The sequence below is a fragment of the Myodes glareolus genome, chromosome 6, assembly GCF_982192425.1.
Source record: "Myodes glareolus chromosome 6, mMyoGla1.1, whole genome shotgun sequence".
Taxonomy (NCBI): Eukaryota; Metazoa; Chordata; class Mammalia; order Rodentia; family Cricetidae; genus Myodes; species Myodes glareolus.
Window position 1 is genome coordinate 95,545,851 of NC_142031.1, and position 22,340 is coordinate 95,568,190.

The window sequence follows — 22,340 nt, forward strand, 5'->3', positions numbered from 1 at the left end:
GTTACCAAGTACATACAAGCAATAATACAAACCACAATCACTGGAAGGTAAGAGCCAGCTTCATGGCACCGTAACTTGGCTGTGCCTATCCCCTCCTCCAACTCTGTCATATCCTGGGAAACCAAAAGGCTGCAGCCCCAGTCAGAACTGGCCTGGCAGCCACAGAGGGAGCCCACTCATTGTAGAGCTTCCTGCAAGCTTTGTTCTCAAAATCTGCCTAAAGGGATGAAGGCTGGAGAGCCCATGTGGATCTCATCCAACTCCCAGCTTGTTCAGGGAGAAGCCCTCAAAAACAGTTTAAGATAACTGATACAGCTGCATGAGGTAGTAAGTAACAGTGTGACAAAAAAAATTTGAAGAAAAGATGAGACATTAAAAAATGATTGACATAAACCTGCATTATCAGTGACTAAGTATGAAGAAAGTAAATACAGTAACCAAAGGCAGAAACTGACAAAAAGAATAAAAATTATCCAAACAAGATGTCATCTACAGGAGAAACACTTTAGATCTAAACATACAGATGGGTTGAGAGCAAAAGGGGCTGGGAGGGGATGATCAGTAACCAAGACAGCTAGGGTAGCTACACTAATCGACGAAATACACCTCCAGAAAAAAACTGTTAATGGGGGCAAGGGGAGGATTACTTTTGTGATAAAATGTTCGTTCCACCAAAAAGATGTAACAGTTATAAATGTATAATACATTCCCAAATTACATGAAGCAGAACCAGACAGTACAGGCAAGAGAAATGAGCAATGAAGCAGTGGTATATGGAGACTTTATGCCTAGCTTGCAATAATGAACAGAAAACTTCCCAGTGATGGAAATGGAAGACATAAGTAATGCTACTCTGATGACTGAAAAGATACCTAAAAAATATCCCAACGAACAAGAGCATCTGCATCCCTCTCAAAATGCACACACATTCTCCAGAATGTACTAATGGCTCATGATACAAGCCCCAGTAAGTCTAAAAGGACTGCAGTCTTGCAGTGAGAGGATTAAGGAAATCACAAACATACACACTCCAGAGCAACCATGAGTCAACAGGAAATTACAGCACCTAGAAACGAAGCAAAACAGACATTCCAGAACGTACAGGACATGGGGAAAATATGTGCATAGGGAAATTTGTGGCTCCAGAAGCCTATGCTGATAAAGAAAAAATATCCATCAAATAACTTCATCTTCTACCATAAGTATCAAAAAGAAGAGCAAGCTAGACCAGGAGGTGGTGGCGTACACCTTTAATCCCAGCACAAGGGAGGCAAGGGCAGGAGGATCTCTGTGAGTTTAAGGCCAGCCTGGTCTATAGAGCAAGTTCCAGGTCAGGCTCCAAAGCTACAGAGTAAACCATGTCTCAAAAAAACAATAAATAAATAAGGAAGGAAGGATAAATTAAAAAAAAAAAAGAGCAAGCTAAACCCAAAGCACGCAGACAGAATGAAATAACAAAGACAAGACAGAAGACAGAAAAATGTCCCACAACAGAACGATTCTAAAGACTCAAACCACTAAAATTTGAAATGAGAGGTTGGGGGATGGTCCAAGTTGGTAAAGCATTTAGCATACAAGCATGTGGACCAGAGCTCAGATCCCCAGAACCAAGTAAAATGCAGGCCACTGTAATCCCAGCACTTAGAGGTGAAGCCAGGATCTCTGAAGCAAACTTGCTACTGCAGCTAAGCAGTCAGGATCCATGGGCTCCTGGTTCAACAGACCCGGCCTCAGAAAACAAAGTGAAAAGAAACTCAAGAGAGACACAGGCCTACACACACACACCCACATCTGTGCACTTGTACTTGTATGCACACACACACACACACACTTAAAAAGGTTTAAAAAGAGAAATGAATGAAGAGATACTGTTGTTATCCTTATAGAAATACCAAAGCTAGTAAGATATTCTCTACTCTATAGATACCCCACATTAAAGTAGAATCCAAAGCTCAGGACATCAAATCAAACCTTAACAGTATCTATTTGATTAAAAAACATGACTCTACCAAAATATATTCCATTTCTGACTACACTCACTGCATTATAGACTTGCAGATTTGCTAGAGTCTAAGACACAGCATTTCCAACCTTTGTAAAGGAGACAAAAAATGTACAAAACCAAGGGGAAGCAGAAAGTAGGAAAATGTGCACACTATGGAATGCTAAAAAGGTCTAGGATTGGCAGCGTACTTCAGCCTCCAACTCCCCCTACCGAACTCTTTAAGAACCAGGGACACAGTGGGTGGCATGCAACTTGTCACTGCCAAGTTCTATCAACTGTGAATGTTTTATTAACTGGAAGATGGGTGTGGAGGGTCAGAGTGAAGCAGCTTCCTAGAGAAGGGGAGGACACCAGAGCAGTGACCCTGCCTGGTCAGGACTGACCTCTTCCCACAAATTAATGCCTTGCATTTTTGTGTTAGATAAGCTAATTCTTCCTCCTTGAGCTCTGACACTTTCTTCTCCTGTCAAGAGACTTCTCTTTCCCCAGGCAGGGCTCAAAGGCAGTCCATTCCCTTCTCTAACTAGTCACGCTGCACCCCTTGGTCTGTTCCTCCTCTTTATCCTTCCTTCTTCACTTGGTCACTAAACTGGACACCATGCACAGCCCCTGCGACATTTTGCAGGATCGAAATGTGATCAACTGGGAGTCTTCGGAGTACGGCTTCCTAGCTACCTACAAGTTGCTCTTCCCTACAGGAAAATACAAATGCTGGTGGTGAGCTGACGGAGGGAAGGAGCTGAAACGGGGTCTCCCTCTGGAGCCCGGGCTGACCTCAAACACAGCTAGTCTGCTCCTGTCTCAGCCTCCTCAATACTGAGATGACACATAGTTCGGATACACATTTTTATAAAGATACAGAAAAGAAAACTTGTCACTTAAATGTTGATTAAATAAGATAAAATTATATTCCCACATATGCAAAGGATGCTTATTAATCTATTTTATTTTTACACCACACAATTACTTTTCTTAATGAAATTACAAACAGTGAACCTCATCATAAATTTACAGCCAGGACTTAAGCAGAACCTGAAATTACAGTTAAAATAATACATAGGGAAACTATACTGCTTAGTCCAAGGGGCACTGTGACATGCCCAGAGACACAGTGAAGGGAGTTTGTAAAGTGACCCTCCCAAGGAAAGATCCATCCCACTAACCCTCACTATCCAGTTAGTACACTGTAGACATATTTTGTTTGAACTGTAACAAAGTTTGCCTGAAGATCAGAGTGCCACAGAGTGGTAGTACACACCTTTAATCCCAGCACTCAGAAGATAGAGGCAAACAGATCTCTGTGAGTTCAAGGCAACCCTGGGCTACACGACATTGACTCAGTCTAAAAGAAAAACAGCGCCAAGCAGTGATGGCTCCCATCTTTAATCCCAGCACCAGGGAGGTGGAGATGGAAAGTGATACAGCTGTGAGGAGAGAGGACTGTAAGGTGGGAAGAGTCAGGAGCTCATTCAGACTGAGGTTCCATAGACAGCGTTCAGTCTGAGGATTCCCCATTCGGTTTTAGGATTTCGTAGAGGTAAGAACTAGTGACTGGCTGCTCTGCTTCTCTGATCTTTCAGTTTTCATCCCCTAATATCTGACTCTGGGTTTTTATTATTAAGACCAATTAGAATCCACACTACAGTACACCATATAGGATTTGGACCCTGCTTTCCTTTGGTTGTTGGGTTTGCTTTGGCTCTTGGTTTGGGGGTTGTTTTGGTTTTTTATTTTTGTTTGTTTTGTTTTCATCTTTTGGGTCTCTAAGGAAAGCCAAAAAAAATCTTGAGTTTTTAAAAGATAAAACCTAAATTTTTACTCTCATTTTTTTTTTCAAACACTGTGAAAATCAGACAAAACATCTTGCTGACCTACATTCACCCACAAACTGTCAACTTGTAACTTCAAATTCAGACCATAAACTCCTAGTACTTTGGGGAACCAATCCTGCCACTCCCGGTGTAGTTCACGTAGAACTGACCACAGGGAGGACAAGCACATGACCTGGGACCCTCAGTGTTTACTGACATTTATAACAAACAGTGTGTTGCTCTAAGTTGTTAAATGGGAAATCTGAGACTGAAGGGAGAGGCCATACCCTACTCCTTCAATCCTAGACAACACTCAGACAGGCCTTGAGTTTGGAATAAGGAACATGGATAAAAGTTAAGTTCAATCTCTAAGAAAAAAAGAGATGAAACACTCCAGGTTTTTCTCTCTGTACTTTAGTCAGAAGTAATTCTCAAACAGTCTTCTTGGCTGTGAGCTGTGATTACTGTGGATTAATGGGAGGAACTGAAGCCTCATCTGGCCTTGCATCTGGTCAGCACACAAGAGGAATTGGCAGAACAACAACTCTGGGAAGTCCTCCCAGCGAAAACTGACAATGAGAGACAAGCGTAGACTGTGATGATTCTGAGGACCACAGAAATGACAGGCAATGCCTAACAACCAACTCGAAGGGGATGGAAAAGAGACAGGCCAAGATTGAAGACGGTGCTACAAAGGAGCCGGAGAAGTGGCTCAGTTAAGAGCGCTTGCTCTTGCAGAGGACTGGAGTGGAGCTCCTAGTACCCATGACACATAGCTCACAACTGTCTGTGACTCCAGGGGATCTGGTACCCTCTTCTGGCTTTGTAAATGGAAGTTTCTGTCCAACCCAGTCCCACAGCCATTCAGTCCCAAGGAAACATACAGAGGCTTATATTAATTATAACTAGCTCTTACAACATAAATTAACCCATAATTTTTGTCTATGTTTAGCCACATGGCTTGGTACCTTTTCTCAGTAAGGCATTCTCATCTTGCCTCCTCTGTTTCTCTGCCTTTCTATATGGATTCTCTTCACCTGGTTGCCCCATCTATACTTCCTGACTGGCGACTGGCCAATCAGCAGTTATTAAACCAAAAGAAGTGACAAATCTTTACAGTGTACAAGAGCATTATCCCACAGCATGGCTTCCATGTACATGCATGTGCACACACATGAACACACCACACATATATATGAGCACAATTTTTTAACAACTAAACTAAAAAAAAAAGTAAAAAGAGGTGGCCTTTGGCAACAGGCTTGAGTTACAGAGGCATGCAAGTGTCCAGGGGCAACAGTACACATGCGATGTGCAGGGGCTCACACAACGGGTTTCCTCTAATTCCAGTTGTCTCCCTGAAGCAGAGAACAAACATGGCTGATTTCACTGTATAAGTTAGCTCTCAGAGATGGATGCTGCCGCTGGAAGGTGCTCTACACCCCCTGACACAAGGACGAAGGATGCTCACATGAGCCATACCCAACAGGTGAAAAGACAGAGGCTCCACGCCTGGCTGGACCCTCCCAGTCTCACAACCTGTGTGGTGCTTCTCCCAGCCACACACTCAGAGCCAGCTCCTCACTAATTGCTTCTCACATTTATATGTGTGACAACACCAGGCCCTGGCTTGGTTATTCTTAGAGTAGTTGCCAACACAAATACTCCAAGTCCAAGATAAAACAGAGTAATTTAAAACAGGCCTACTTATCTGCTTAGCTGGTCACCTCCTATTTGTATTACCCAGCTGTGGAGCATTTTTAATTATTTTGCCTTAAAAACCTAATCTCTAATTTTTAAGGTAGTAACAGTAACCATGAAGGTGGACAGGTGTGGGGAAAGGACAGGCTTTAGCAGAAATGGCACTTAGGAGACAAAACCTGCCATTTACCAACGTTAACCAGTACGACAAACTGACAAAACCAATTCATGTTTTGTAGTTTCTCACAAGTAGTATGTAATAATTACAGACCAAGCAAGTAAAGAATAATCCACGAGACACACTTAGGAACTGCATTATCTAACATCATTGTGTGAAAATTGGAATTCCTAAAGGTTCCCATTTCTATTTCTAAAGCTAAAGCAGAAGTGGGGGTGGGTACTCTATTAAGAACAAATAGTCAGTCATTCATAAAGAGGGTTCAACTGGGGTATTTGTTTCCTAGTACACTTTCAACTATGTGTTGTGTGGGGTCTACGGTGTCTGGGAACACAGCTCTAAATGACACAGAGTGGACAGCGCAGAGGAAATGAGCCGGCGAATAGGACAGTAGAGTAGTCTCGGGAACTGAGAAGTTGAGATGGGGGCTATATAGATCCGAGAGGAAGCAGAGCCAGAAGCTCTGTAAACACCAAGGGAGAGCCAGAGAACAAGCAAGAGGGACAAGAGCTCCAGACACAAGAGCATCAACACTGAACCTAAACTAAGAATATGCCACCAAGCCAGGTGAGTACAGGAGTGTCATCTTCCTGGAGCCGTGGGAATAACACGAACAAGAAAATACGAGGATGAGGCCACGAGGAACAGCCAGAGCATGATGCACCTGCAACCATTCACTCTCCGTCCTGGGAGTCACTGGTGGGCAGGACTGCCGTGGTTAGTCACTGCTCTGGCAAAGGACTTACAAGGAACCTCACAAATCCCATAAAGGAACTCTTATCTTGGAACCCCACCCCCACCCCGGAAAAACTAAACTGACTACTAAAGACTCCACTGCTTTCAAAGTAACACGATTACTTGTATCCTAAAATGGTAAGAATCCACGGTTACAGTTATTTGAAAATGTAGCACAATCAAATGTAGCATAGCTACGTGACCTCAGGCAAACCTGGCTTCCTAAAAGGAAATGAGGACCAATCCTTATTTCTCCCCACACTCTCACGTTCTAGCCTCACCTCCAGGCGATGCCAGCTCAGTCATTGATGCTTATTTAGAGACCAAATTAGGTTTGCTCAACAAAATGAGATTTTGCCATCAACTGGAGGAAACTCCAATTGAGAAATGAGTCAAATATCCGAAAAACTAATGCTAACAGATGAGAACCAGTTCTGATTCCAGGCTCAACCAAAATTAATCTTAGATGTTTGCCAACAGCCATTAAATAGCAAGACTGTCTGCAAGCAGTATTCTAAATTAGAAGGATAAGGAATAAACATGGGCGTCACAATAATAATTAGACTCGGACATATCCCTAAATTAGCCTTTTAAAAACAAATTATTCCATTAAGCAGAAAATACAAGGATTAAAATTTCAGATATCTAGTGAAATCAAAATGTAGTGAAAACCACCAGCACATGGTCAAGACAGAAGCTCAACTCTTCCAGGAAGAAAGCCCTTGCTTCCAACTTGAAGCAAGATTTTTTTAAGGTCTATGGCTAAAATTATCTGAAAATATAACAGAAAAGCAGAGATGGGGTAGTTGAAGAGATGGCTCAGCAGTTAAGGGCACCTGCTGCTCTTGCAGAGGACATGGGTTTGGTGCCCAACACCTACAGAGAGGCTCACAACAACCTGTAACTCCAGTTCCAGGGGATCAAATACTCTTTTCTGGGGTGTGCGTTCTGACAAAATATGCATTCACATAAACATAAATAATCTTTTTTTAAAAAAAAAAGAACAAGGCTTCTATGAGATAAATTGTTAAAACCAATTTTTAAAACTCAAGATGGGGTGGGTGCTGGTTAGATGGTTCAGAGGTTAACAGCACTTGGTACTTAAGAGGACTAGATTTAATCCCCAGAGACCACACAGTGGCCACAGGCATCCATAATTCTAGTTCCAGGGAATCAAACCCTCTTCTGACCTCTGCAAGCACCTGGCACACACATGCTGTTCATACATACACACAAAACGTTCTTACACATAAAGTAAAAAATAAATCTAAAAAAGAATTTTAAAAAACTCAAGATGGCATTTTTAAGCAGCAAGTTACAAAAATGTACAACAAAATAAATAACTAATTTCTAAAGGTTAAAATATGTACATTTCCAAGAATATTTACAAACAGAAGCATTTATCATTAAGATAATTCTTACAAGACCATGCACAAATCTTGGAAACAATAATATTACAGTTATTAGGGGAAGCATCAAGCCCTTCCCTAACGTGCATGGACGCATTATACGCTTTTCTCCCAATCAGGGCATCTCAGCTTCCCATACTTTCTGAAAATAATTAAATTAATATTTTATTTCAAGCATACTTTGGGTATTTGTGATTCACTAACTTGCTTAATTTTCTAAAAAAAAAAAAAACTCAAAACAAATTTCTAAAATACTGTGTCATTCGGAGAGATGGCCTAGTGGTAAAGAGCACTGGCTGCTCCTCCAGAGAACCTGGGTGTGATTCCCAGCACGCACATGGTGGTTTATGATTATCTCTAACCATAGGGGATCCGAAGCACCCTTCTGGTCCCTATAGACTCCGGGTATGTACATGGTACACACAAACACATGTAGGCAAAACATCTACTCACATAAAATAATAATAAAAATAATTCATAAAAAAACTACCATTTCAAAGGTAACAATATTTCCTATAGCCATTATTTGTTAACCAATGTAAAAGAATTACACAGTAAGATGATGAGATTGGAGCTCCATGAGATTGGGAACTAGGATATTCAATCTCCCATTCATCCCTTCTTTTTTGGAGGGAGGTGGGTTTCTAGACAGCATTCTCTGTGTAGCTTTGGAGACTTCATTCTGGCCTTGAATTCAGAGATCCTCCTCTTGCCTTTGCTGGGATTAAAGGCGTGCACCACCACTGCCAGGTAATGACTCATTCCTTCTTTAAACAAACATCTGAGACAATAGATGCTAAAAAATATTGACAAATTCTTAATGAAAGAGGAAAGTGCTTTGATTATGACCTAATGCTTTGAATAATTCACACTAGCCTCTGGCTGCTCTGATTTTTCCCCCTAATCTATTCAGTAAAGTTTAACAGTTCTTTCTGCCTTCAGAACATGGTGGGGCATTTCTATGGCAATCTCTGTTTATATAGTTTAGTACAAAACAAAGTTTTATCAACTTTTGATTTGTTTTGTTTTGTTTGAAACATGGGATCCTCCTAGGCCCTCTGCATGTGGGCCTGGTCTGTGGGACCCCTGGCAGTAGAACCAGGATCCCTGGTGAGTGTGCTGGCTTTTTGGAGGCCATTCCATATAGTGGGATGCCATGCTCAGCCTCAATACAGGGCGTAGGAGTTTGGTTCTGCTTCAGTTGACTATGTCAGGCTTTGTTGACTCCCCATGGGAGGCCTTACCCTTTCTGAAGAGTGGATGGGGGAGAGAGTACGTGATGGGGGAGCAGGAGGAGGGGAGAGAGGGGGAACTGTAGTTAGTATGTAAAATGAATAAAAACTTTAAAAAAAAAAAGTAACAGGCTCTTAGTATGTAGCCCAGGCTGGCCTCAAACTCAGGGATCCACCTGTGTCTGCTTCCTGAGTGCTGGGATTAAAGATGTGCTCCAACACACCTAGCCTTCATCTATTTTGAGGATCTTCCCCTTTAAGTTCTCACAAAGCGTTTGGTTATTACTTTAAAGAAATGTTAAAATCTCTGAGTTTGAGGCCAGCCTGGTTTACAAAGCAAGTTCTAGGACAGCCAGGACTACACAGAGAAACCTTGTCTTAAAAAAAAAAAAAAAAGAGCAAGAAAGGAAGGAAGGGAGGGAGGGAGGGAGGGAGGGAGGGAGGGAGGGAGGGAGGGAGGGAGGGAGGAAGGAAGGAAGGAAGGAAGGAAGGAAAGGTAGATCAGTGAAATTCTGATAACTTCACCAATAAATGGCAAATGTTTATTTCACAAATTCCATATTTATTTCTCTACTTTGGTTTTTTGTTTGTTTGGTTTTGGTTTTAATTAACAGCTTTTTATTTTGATGCTAAATCATACTGAGATCATCTTTTCATTTTAGATGGCAATTAAACCCAACAAACGGCATGCTAACACCACTGAAATAGTGACATGGAGACCACTATAGCCAGCCTGCACAGACACAAGTATGGGTCACCTCATGGGTTGGTCAACGGACTGACTGAAATTGAAAGACACATCTGGCTGCAGATAACACTGTCACTTCAAAGATACCAAAATGAAACAGACACATGCTTGGGACCATATCAAATACTCACAAAGCACAGCTAGGTAAGTACCACTCCGGATACACACATTACCATGGGAATACCTAGAAGCCAAGCAGATGTGTGCTTCTAGACAGGGAAACAGACATGGTAGATACAGCAAGCTGCTCAACATCACAAAGCTGGCATGACAGCAAGTGCACACCTGAATTCAGGCAGCTGTCCCGAGAAGATGCCCTTAACCATCATGCCATGCTGCCTCCTGAGCAGGTGAATGGTGGCAGACTTTGCAGCCTGAGCTGAGTCCTAAGGAGAGGGAATCTTCTGCTGGTGTGGAGTCGGAGGGAATGAGAGGATAGCAGTGGCATTCTTTTCCAGGATCAAGATATTATGAAATCTTGACAGAAAAACTTGAGTCCTGCTGGAAAAGAATGCTTTGCTGGGAAAGGGTAATAAGGAGGGCCATTTGCAGCTAGTTGCTTCACAGGCACCATGGGACACGGGACACAATGCAGCGATGCCAGCTTCCTGCCACACAATTGCCTTTCCACAAGGGTGTCTGTCTTGCACATTTGAAGACCCTTAGAGACACCTAAGTACAGACATGGTGACGTGATCTGCACAAATATCATGGTCAAGAGTCAGCACCCTCCTTCACAAAGGGTTTAGCCAGTGATTGATACCTTTGAGGTAGACAATAGGAGTTTTCCTTTAACCTCTAGGGGGAAGATGTTGCTTTATGAGCTCAAGAGGACAGTCTGGAGTCAAATGAGAATAATCATGATACACCTGAGGTGACATTGGCACCATGTGAGAACTACCTCCTAAATGAGATAACTACTTGGATACCCCAGAAGCCACCACCACCACCACCATCACACACACACAAACACACACACAGAGTCAATGTGGTTACTGGCTGACTCCCTGCCAAACCTGCTGTTCTGAGTTCTAACTCACAAAGTATAATTTTCTTTCCCATTTATAGACACTGGCCAGAATCCCAACTCTGCTCCTTCTCACTCTGCAGGCAACCTGACTCTCCCTGACCCCACCCCTACTCAAGGTACATCTGTAGCTGGTAACAGTCCCACCAGATCTGATTTTCCGAACTCTAACTTAAAAAGTTTAACATTTTCTCTTTTCCATCTTCCTCCACACTGCTAAAATCTCCAATTTTCCTCCTCTGTGGTTTCTATTCTCAAACTCCAATATAAGTGTCCTTGAGTATTTCTGAGTCCATTTCCATGCTTTGTTGAAATTGAATTATTGCACGTGTATGCATGCACAGATGGAGTATGCACGAGGAGGTCAAAGGATAGCTTCGTTAGCTCTCTCCCCAGTCAGGGGAACTCAGGTTGCCAGGCTCGCATGGGCAATTGTTTTTACCTGCAGAGACAGTAAGCCAGCTCCAAATTCTTTTATCTGAAAGACTAAAAACCTATGAAAGGGACCTTGAATCTCCTGGTGACGCTGGTTTCTCCCTACACTGAACAACTCAAAGGGCTTCACTGTCGTTGGCCAATTCATGTCATTGTCATTGATCACAGCTCTTTAATACTCACACTTGGGAAGCTATATAAGAAAATCGTGTACTTGAACCACTGTTCCTCATCCTCATAACAACAGAAAGGGTAAGAGTGAGAGTAAAAGCACCCTGAGGGCTGTAGTCGTTATGGGCTCTACTTGGTCACATAAAGCGCAAGAGCTGACACAGTAGTTCAGGACACTTGCTGCTCTTGCAGAGGACTCAGCTCAGTTCCCAGCACCCACATGTACGAGCTCATGACCACCTGTAACTCCAGGTCCAGAGGATCTCACACCCTCCTCTGGCCCCTATGGGCACCAAGCACACACATGGTGCACATACATATACAGGCAAAACATACACATAAAATAAAAATAAATTGTTTTAATCAACATATGATTTCAGTGTATCCAGTTTTATGGTTACTCACAATGTGGAGACACAAGTCTTAACATATGGTTCGCGTATGAGGAGAAGAAACAACAGATTTATAACAGATGCAAACTGTACATTTTCTCTGTTGACCCAATTTAAGAGTGGAGTTAAATTTGCATCACACACTTCATGCAGGGGTCACATAGACCTTCTCAAACAGACTCAGCCTCCTAGATGACTCCATCATGTCCACAGCCTCTAACCATCAGGCATGTCAAAGACAGTTAAAATTAATCCTGGTAGTTTACTTCAAAGCTGTCCTACAGAAGAATCGATAGAAAAATCGATCAAAACATGCAGTACCTTCAAAGCTTTTATTATTCTTTCTTAAATGCCAATGTCATATCAACTGCGGGCTGCTTTTCTCTTTACAGACATGAAATAAGCTGCCCAACATAAATCAGAGCAAACGCTGCAAAGTCCCAAGTGAAAGGAGGAACTGGAGTAAACACTGTCAGAAGCGGGCTTTCTCACCACACACAGACATGCCTGTCACGTACCTTCCCATGCTGCCCAGTCCTTTCATAACAGATGACCACATCTTCCCACATCTCCAGCTTCTCAAATATCTGAAGGGCTGAAGTGGTACATCCCAACTCAAAGAGCAAACCTGCAAGCTGGCGCTAGAAAGACAAATGAGAGTCATCAACACTCCTCGACAGGAAGCAAATCCATCTTGCCCAGTATCCAACCTGCCTCTTAAAGGGCTGCTTATTGTAATACATACACCATTTACGAAATTCAGCGTCTACTACCTAGGAATTTGTGAGAACCACACTTACTTCAGTAAGCTTTTTTTACAGGCAATGAAGTACTAAAAACAAAATAGAAACTGATCAAAATACTCAATGCATCAGATTTTTAAGATCTCAGAACTCAAAAAAAAAAAAAAAGTCAATTATTTCCTTCTCATCCAAAGATTTCTTCCATGAGAAGCTCTGATTTGCAAAGGTCACATCCCACAGACCAGTATTTAAAGCTCTGAGAAAGCAATGCAGGCACTATTAAAACCTCTATGCTTCCTCTTTACACAAGAGGGCATCTCAGGCTCTGTCTCAAGCAGTCCTACTTGTTTTAGACACAGACTAGTAATCTGAGTCACTTAATTCCACAGGCCCTAAAGGATCAAGATGAGCAAGTAAAGTAGGTGCAGGCCAGTAAACAATACACTCAACAATAAATAGAATATGTTTTAAGTTGCCCATCCTACAGGAATGGAAAAAATATTATAAGAAAATAAAGAAAATGATGTTTTTGAATAAGGTCTGGTTTCAGGTCAGTGGTCCCTGTGTTTTCTCTTTGAAATTCAGCTCACATTTAAGAATCATGGGACAAAAGGCTGCACGCCAGCTCAGTCTGGAGCTTTAGGAGCTCCCCCAGTCACCCTTGCACCCTGGAAAGAGAACAGTTGGGAATATCTCAAAACATAAAGTGTCAAATAAATGCTTTCCTTTTACTTGCTTTTGTAAACACTGTTAAAAGGTTCAAAGGTTTATTGTTTCGTAGAAAAGCCTTAAAGATAATTGAATATAAAACGTTGGGCTTGAAAGATGGCTCAGCAGATAACAGGCACTTCTTGCTCTTCCAAGGCCCAGACAGTTAAGTTCCCTGCCTCATATCAATTGGCTCACAAGTACCTACAACCCCAGCTCTGGACACTGTCTTTTACCTTCCATGATCATCTGCACATACATACATACACACACACATACACACACACATACACACACACACACACACACACACACACACACACACGTATACTCATCCATAATAAAAAATAAATCTTTAAAAGGCTAATATAAAATGTCCTTTTGAAAGTGAAAGCAGGCAACTGTCCTGAGAAGCCCAAATCCATTCCTAACTAGCACATTCTCTCTCCTTCCGTTCTTTCTCCCGCTCTCCACACCTCTGCTTAATTCTATATTAAAACGTTTTCTTAAGAAACTTAAATTCATGAAAAGAAAAACAAAAGCATTTATGAGTCTTCTATTTTAAATTCTAAGATCCTACCTACTACCAATTTAAAACCATTTCAAAACGTTTCTAAATCCATTACCATTTTAATCAAAACAGCAATTTAAAACAACTGGAACTCCCCATCTGCTTTTACTGATTTCACTAAAATAGTTAAAAAATGAAGACAAACAGAAGTACCTGAATAGCCCAGTGAGGGGGTACCTGACAGCAATAGAAAATTTTCAGACGTTCCAGTACAGATGTAGTTTTATCTTCAAATTGGTCTGCAAGAGCCTAAAAAACACATACAATAATAATCACAGTCTGTATGTATAATAATTTTAATGTAAACAAAGTTCCTATTATAAAAATCATTCAAATACACATATAAATAAAGAACTCCAATCATTTGGTCAAGGCAAAAGGCTGTATGAAGCTTTTCTTGAGTTTAAGTATTTTAAAAACTTGAAATTTAATCAGTATTTCTATAAACATGCATATTTAAATATTACCAGGAAAATTTTTAAATTAAAATTTCCTATAATAAATCTTTCAAAGAACCAGTCTTCTAAAAATTTTCATTTTTTTTTCTAAGAAAAAGTGTTCTTTATTGTACTCATCTCCGACGCGATACTGTTTTGACAATGAGACAGGAACTATATGAAATGAGAAAAAGCAGCTCTATCCAATTACAAACAGGTACTCTCACCCCTCAGCAAAAGAGATGTAAGGGTGGGCACCCACTCACACAAGACCATCTGTGCGGTGCCGTGGGCACTGCAAGCCACATAACTGAATTCTGTGATGGCCTGAAATTCCCAAACTGGTAATGAAAAACAGCTCCCAGAGACACACCAAGAAGCAGATGAGATGACCAGGATGGCTCTCTGAAAACAGGAACCTGGGCCAACTGCAGAGTCAAAAGTTGGCACTATACAGTCATCAAGTGACCAGTCATCAAAGAAAGCTCACAGACAAACTGTCAACTTGAATTCAGACATAGTCTAGAATCCCAGACAAACACATGGACAGCCCCATTACCACGGCCATCTGCCTGCCTCTGATTTGTCAGTAGGTTTGGACTAACTACAGACTTTTCCTGGTATCAGACTTTTTTTTTTTTTTTTTTGGCAGGGAAGGGAGAGGCTTCAAGACAGGGTTTCTCTGGGTAGCCCTGGATGTCCTGTAACTCAGTTTGTAGACCAGGCTGGTCTCAAACTCAGAGATCCATTTGCCTCTGCCTCCTGAGTGATGGGATTAGAGGCGTGCCCCATCATGCCAGGCTTAGCATCAGAATTTCAATTGTGAATTATTGTGACCTTCTTTCACATAATGATCGAGTTATTACTAAGATGTCTTTCTTAATTTTCTGATTCTAACATAGGAAGCTGTTGTGTGGGATAAGGTCTTTCCTGTATTTGAGGATGCTGGCAAAGCAGCATGTAACAACACACTCTCTGACACATGAAGGTATGAAAGGCTGTTATACTAGTATCTGCTTTCAAATTGTTTCATATTTTTACAAAATTAAAAATAAATTTAAGAATCAAGAATAAACTTCCTCAGAAGAAAGGTAAGGACAGGAATCTAACCTGATAAAATCCTGCCATGATTTGATGTGACATACCCCCAAAGACTCGAAAATACACTTAGTCCCCAGCTATGGAGTACAATATTGGAAGGTTTCAGAACCTTTGAACTAAGAGCGCTAGCATGCAGCAGCAGGTGACCAGGAGCGACTTTTGGAAGGTTATACCTGCCTTTAAAAAGATCTAGAATTTTCTGCATCCTGGGTGGTCAAGAGAAACAGTCATGCTACCACCGACACACACTGAATTGTTCTCACCATGCTTTCCCTGCCGTGATGAACTAAAAATCTCCCCAACGAGGAGACAAAATAAAGTTGCTTAGTTGGGTATTTTATTACAGAGAGGAGAACAGTTAAGTACCACAGAGCTAAACACAGGCCAGTTCCTAATTGGCACAACAGCCTGAAGCTGTGGTTCTTTCTCTGCCATGTGTGAGGGAGGAGAACCACTTGTTGGTTCAGTATGTCACAGAATGAGTTCACATGTCAGAACAAACTCCTTGGACAGCCCAAGATTCTATTCAATCAAAGTCAGTCAGAACAAATTGAGACATAACCACACTCCTCAACCATCTTGACAAAGCTCCCTGGCCTAGCTTCAGAGAAACTTAATAGCAAAAAGGTTGCATGCCTCTAGCCAGGGCTATTTCACTGAGGGAGGAAGGGCAAAGAATGAACAGCAACTTCTGGCTGAAGACATATGGTCACAATACATAAATGAAGATCACAGAAAGTATTTTTTTTAACCAACATACCACATTTTCAAAAAGGAAAAAAATAGCTTTTACTTAATAACCTAAAATTTAAAATATCATAAAATTTATCAAACCCTAGTTACATGTGAAATCTTATTTTCAACAAAATCCATGTTATTTGATAATATGACTAAGGAACATTAAGTACTCAGTAAGTTGTTCTTGACTTATTAATAATTGTTTGTACATTTCAGATTCTTCTGGGTGACTTATAGGTATCTGTGTCTGATGGACTTGGGTGCTCTCTGAAACAGCAAAGTACACCAGATGGAATAACAGAGCCAACATGCATGGAACTGTCTAGAGCAGTGTTTCTCAACCGTCCTAATGCTGTGACCCTTCAATACAATTCCTCATGCTGTGATGACCCCAACCATAAAATTATTTTGCTGCTCCTCCATCACTGTAGTTCTGTTACTGCTATGGATCATACTGTAAATATCTGATAAGAAGAATATCTCAGATACAACCTGTGGGGTCACAACCCACCCAGGGGTTGGGAACCACTTAAGTGAGCACCCTACAAAAGCTGAATTGGTTCCACATGGGTAGAGATTAATTTAATACCTATCTTCTACTCTCCGACAAGTATGTACTTCTTGCTGTCTTAAGCATGACAATCACCTAAGTAAGGTTTAGCTACCAATAAAACTAAGAATATTAAACTAATACACAAAAATGGGCGGTGGTACACTGCTATTTTCTCCACTGAGTTCAAAGTACTCTCTTTTTATTTGCTAATTTACAAGCACATCCTAACAAAATCCTGTCATGGTTTGATGCGAAACATCCTCCACAGACTCATGTATTTGAACACTTGGTCTCCAGCTGGAGGTATTACACAGGAAGGTGTGGAGTCTCTGAGCCAAGATACCTCATTGGCAGCAGTGGGTGACTAGATTTTTTCAGAGCAAGCTCATTTCTAGTAAGTCCTGAAAAAATTCTACCATGGGCAAACAAACTGGAGTTCTCACAGGCACAGGAAATAGGAGAAGCAGGGCTGACATTTACAATGACCTGAGTTCTCTTCCAGGTCTACCCACAAGGAAGTGATCATTTAACCAGAGGCATTCATCCTTGAGAGGATTTTTAAAATAATTCTTGCACTAAATTCTTGCGGTAAATTTATAAGGATGGCTTTCTCAAGAAAGCTTTGGTGGGTTTGTTGTTGTTTTAAAATAATCTTAATTTGTGTAGCTTTAGTTTATTTATGTGGTTCTGTGGGAGCTCCTTTGGCCAATAGCCTTTAAGAGGTCATACCCAAGTGGTTTTGCATTTCATGTATTTATGTGCACCACTTGTGTGCCCAGTGCCTGCAGAGTTCAGAAAGCATCAGATCCCTTGGAACTAGGGTTACAGATGGTTGTGAACCATCATGTGGGTGCAAGAAATCAAACCCAGGTCCTCTGTAAGAGCAACTGATGCTCTTAACCACTGAGTCATACCTTCAGTCCCCAAGAACTTCGTTTTATTTCAGACATTTAAGGTAACTCGGTTAATTGTTAGCAAAGCCAGGTGTCCAAAGGTGGGGTCTCCCCCTCACTCAGAGGTAACCCTGCAGATCTCCCAACTCAGCTTCCCAAATGCCGGGAATACAGATACATACCACTAGAACGGGCTTGTTTTCAAGTTTTAAAACTTTGTTTTAAGGTCATTTCTCCTAAACTGACTCTAAAAGCTAAGTATTTGTGCATATGGAGCTCCCAAGCCCCCACAATAACAATGCCCACATCTCCAGAAGCTGCCGTTTCATGAGTCAGAGGGTATTTCTATGGAATGGGTATAGGAGGGTAAAACCTCCAAATGTAAAGATGTGTCTCTTCCTTTTGGTGCCTTTTTTTCAGGAAAGAATTTCCCAGAAAGCACTCCAGAAGATCAAGATTGAAGTTACAGTTACCCAGAGGATGATTTAGTATGCAGGACGATTCTGCACAAGGTCTGGTATGATTCAGACACAGTGTGCTTACATCTGAGAGTACGGCCATACATCTTCAAAGGAGCAGCTGGTCCCAAAGGGCCTTCCCTTTCACCGACAGCAATTCATTCTCACTAGAAGTATATCAAAGTGTCTGGGGGCCTGCTGAGCCTAACAGAGACTAGCTAATAATCTGAAAGGGCTGACTCATCACCTCCAGATCACCTTTGATTGGCTTTGTTGTGCAATCTTTGTACATGTCTGTGTGTGCAGGATAGGACTTATTAAAAAAAATTAAAATATGCACTTAAGCAAACATACCAACAATTGGGTAAAAGAGCTTTCTTTCTGACAGGAGCCTGAAGTTGACAGTGATTTACAAATCGATCAGTCAAACAGACTGCCACTTCAGACTCTCAAGGAGAATAAAATTCCCCATGGTAAGGAGAAATAGAATTAAAATTTACTAAGCTTCAATAAACTTAAACCTATGCTGAACCAGTATTACATAATAATTAGCAAATGGCACCTGTGAGTAATAAAATCCAGGTCAAAGTCCCAGGACTGTGGAGCAGAGGAGCCGCGCTGGCAGCTTCTACATCTCATCTCATCCCCACAACGACAATGACCAAACTGTGAAATGAAATGCTGCTTCTTGCTGAAGAAACAATGAGACCAGTATTTGACCATTCTTTACGGCACTCAAACCCCCAACACAGGAATCAAGACCTGCCATAGGCACGAACATACTCAGCCACTGCGGTTAAAGGGAGCTGGGAGCTCAGCCGCTGCGGTTAACGGGATCCTGAGAGCGAGGGCTTCTCTTCAAGCTTCCACAGTGAGGACAAACCAACAGAGGCAGCCTTGAGGAAACCGGGTGACCACGCTGGCCTCCCCTTCCCTGGCCACGTCTTGGGTCAGTACTCCTAAAACTTTCCAACTTCGGGTCCCTTTAAACCTTCAGAAAGTCTGAGGGACTGCAAAGGAACTGCAGTCCATGTATTAGGATCACTCAACATGATCTGTGTGGAACATGACTGAGGACACATAGGTGAGTCCTCATAATTACGGCCATCCAAAACTTGACAAAGATGACAAAAACAAAAGCTGGAGAAAAGGCAGAATCTTCATCATATGGTACTAGAACTGGACATCCACATGCAGAAGAGTGAAATTAGCCTATATCTGCAACCTTGTACAACAACTACCCCAACAGATGAGAGACCTACTGTGACACACTGCAACTGCCAGAGGAAAACCCAGGCCAAACCCTAGGACGGAGGCCTAGGAAAGGGTTTTCTGAATAGGACCCATCTGACCAGGAATTGAGGCCAGCAATTGACAAATGGGACCTCATTAAACTAAAATTCTTCTGCACAGATAAAGAAACAAGCAAGAAAAGAGGAAGCCCACGGAGAGGAAGACAATCTCTGCCAGCTATCATCTGACAGAGGATTAAAATCCAGAATCTGTAAAGAACTTTAAAAAACAAAACAACCTATTCAAAAAATGGACTTGGGATCTGAATAAAGTTTTCAAAATAAAAAACAAAAATAGCCAAGAAATATCTCAAAGATTTTATTCTGATAAGGCTGAGAAAGCTGAATGACAATAGAAAGCTATACTTTAAAAAAAAAATGGATAGTATGACTACCGTCTCAGTCACTGTTCATCTGTGTAAGAGAAAGCATGTGACCGGGTCTTGCCCACATTTACGAGGTTTAGTCCCTGTCATCACAGCAGGAAGCATGACAGCATTCGGGCAGACACTGGAACAACAGCTGGGGACACAGCTGCTCTGTGTGCAGAGAGACTCTGGGCTTGTCAGGGCTTTAAAACCTCAAAGTCTACCCCACAGCGACAAACTAACTCCAATAAGGTCACACCTCCTAATCCTTCTAATCCTTTCAAATAGTGCACTCTGTAGTGACTAGGCATTCAAATATATGACCCTTTGAGGGCCGCTCTCATTCAAACCATCAGCGCTTTGATCTACTCAGCTAGAAACCTAAGCATTACAGTGAACAGGGCTTCCACAAGAACTGACTTTATCCTCACCTACACTCTTTTATAATTTCATTTTACATTCCAACCATACCCCCCCTCATGTCCTCCTCACCTCTCCTTCAGCGCACCCCCTATCCAATCCTCCTAAAGGGTAAGGCCTGCTTATCTCCCTGGGTATTCCGAAGGGGCGGCTTCTCCCAGCCAAACCTTCTCTTCTCCTACCCCAACCCCGCTTTCAGCCAGGAACCCCTTCCCTTCCTCTCTCCCTTTTTCAGGGCATATAATCCTCCAACCCAGCCTGTGTGGGCACCGCCGGGAAAGGGCGGTGAGTGCAAACGGGAGGGAGTTCCTTTGTTTTAATAGCCTGCCTGCAGCAAGGTAGGACTGCTGGCAAAAAGATTCCTGGCCAGCAAGAGGCACTAATCCTGTAGCAGAAGACCCAGCGGAAGGAAAAGTCATTGGAGAGCATCTGAAGGAAGAGATGGGCAGGCGCCAAGGCAAGAATTCCTCCAACAATCTGAAAAATAACATGAAAACACCAGATCCCAGCGATCTTACGACAGAAGGATTTGAACACACTATTCCGGAAGAAGTGGAAAACAGTGTCATTATGAAAGCAATAGAGTCTCTTAAACAGGGTATGAATAACTCACTTAAAGAAATAGAAGAGAAATATAACAAAAGATTGAAGAAATGAGTAAAGAAATGGAAGAAAAATATAACAAAAAGTTTGAAGAAATGAATAAATTCGTACACGATACCCTGGGAAACCAAGAAAAAACAATCAAACAGGTAATGGAATCAGTTCAAGAATTTAAAACTGAAATGGAGGCAATGAAGAAAACACAAACCGAGGACCAGCTGGATATGGAAAATCTAGGTAAACAAACAGAGATTTCAGGAACAAGAATAACCAATAGAATATACAAGAGATAGAAAAATGAATCTCAGATTATGAAGACACCATAGAGAAAGTAAATGCTCTGACCAAAGAAAACAGCAAATCCAACAAATTCTCATCACAAAACATTCAGAAAATCTGGGACATAATAAAAAAACCAAATCTAAGAATAATAGGGGTAGAAGAAGGAGAAGAATTGCAGATCAAAGGTCCAGAAAAGATATTCAACAAAATTATAGAAAACTTTCCCAACCTAAAGAAAGATATTCCTATGAAGGTTCAAGAAGCATACAGAACACCGAATAGACTGGATCAGAAAAAAAAATCCCCTCGCCATATAATAATCAAAACACAAAGCATTCAGATTAAAGAAAGGATAGTAAGAGCTGCAAAGGAAAAAGGTCAAGTAACTTATAAAGGTAAACCTATCAGACTTACACCAGACTTCTCTATGGAAACCATGAAAGCCAGAAGGTCCTGGATAGAGGTACTGCAGAAACTAAGAGACCATGGATGCAAGCCCAGATTACTATACCCAGCCAAGCTATTGTTCACTATCAACGGAGAAAACAAAATATTCCAGGATAAAAACAAATTTAAATAATACATAGCTACAAATCCAGCCTTACAGAGAATATTAGAAGGAAAATCACAACCCAAGGAATCCAACATTCCAAACACTGCCTACAATAACTCAGACATCTAGCGACCCTTCACAAGCACAACTCAAAGAAGGAAAACACATATACTCTACTACCCAAAAAAAAAATGACCGGAGTCAACAACCACTGGTCATTAATATCACTTAATATCAATGGACTCAATTCACCTATAAAAAGGCACAGACTTACAGATTGGATACGAAAACAGGATCCAACATTCTGCTGTTTATAAGAAACACACCTCATCCACAAAGACACACACCTACTCAGAGTAAAGGATTGGGAAAAGGTTTTCCAAGCAAATGGACCTAAGAAACAAGCGGGTGTGGCCATTTTAATATCTAACAAAATTGACTTCAAACTGAAATCAATCAGAAGAGATGGAGATGGACATTTCATACTCATAACAGGAACAATTCATCAGGAAGAAGTCTCAATCCTGAATATCTACGCCCCTAATATAAAGCCTCCTACTTATGTAAAAGAAACACTTCTAGAACTCAAGGAAGTCATCAAACCACACACACTAATAGTAGGAGACTTCAACACTCCTCTCTCACCAATGGACAGGGCAATCAGACAGAAACCAAACAGAGAAATAAGAGAATTATTGAAGGTATTGAATCAAATGGACTTAACAGATATCTATAGAACACTCCACCCAAATAGGAAAGAATATACCTTCTTCTCT

At 41.5% G+C, this 22,340-nt stretch overlaps 1 protein-coding gene across 3 annotated transcripts in view; it reads right to left on the minus strand.

The window, feature by feature from the left end:
• Positions 1-22,340, minus strand: part of Ttc27 (tetratricopeptide repeat domain 27) — a 135,658-nt gene that overhangs the window by 58,530 nt on the left and 54,788 nt on the right. For all 3 annotated transcript variants that reach the window (XM_087907352.1, XM_087907351.1, XM_087907350.1), the window contains exons 11-12: positions 14,020-14,115; positions 12,363-12,485 (exon numbers count right to left, since the gene is read on the minus strand). In XM_087907352.1, coding sequence (XP_087763478.1) covers positions 12,363-12,485; positions 14,020-14,115 — 219 coding nt within the window. The remainder of the gene's footprint in view (positions 1-12,362; positions 12,486-14,019; positions 14,116-22,340) is intronic.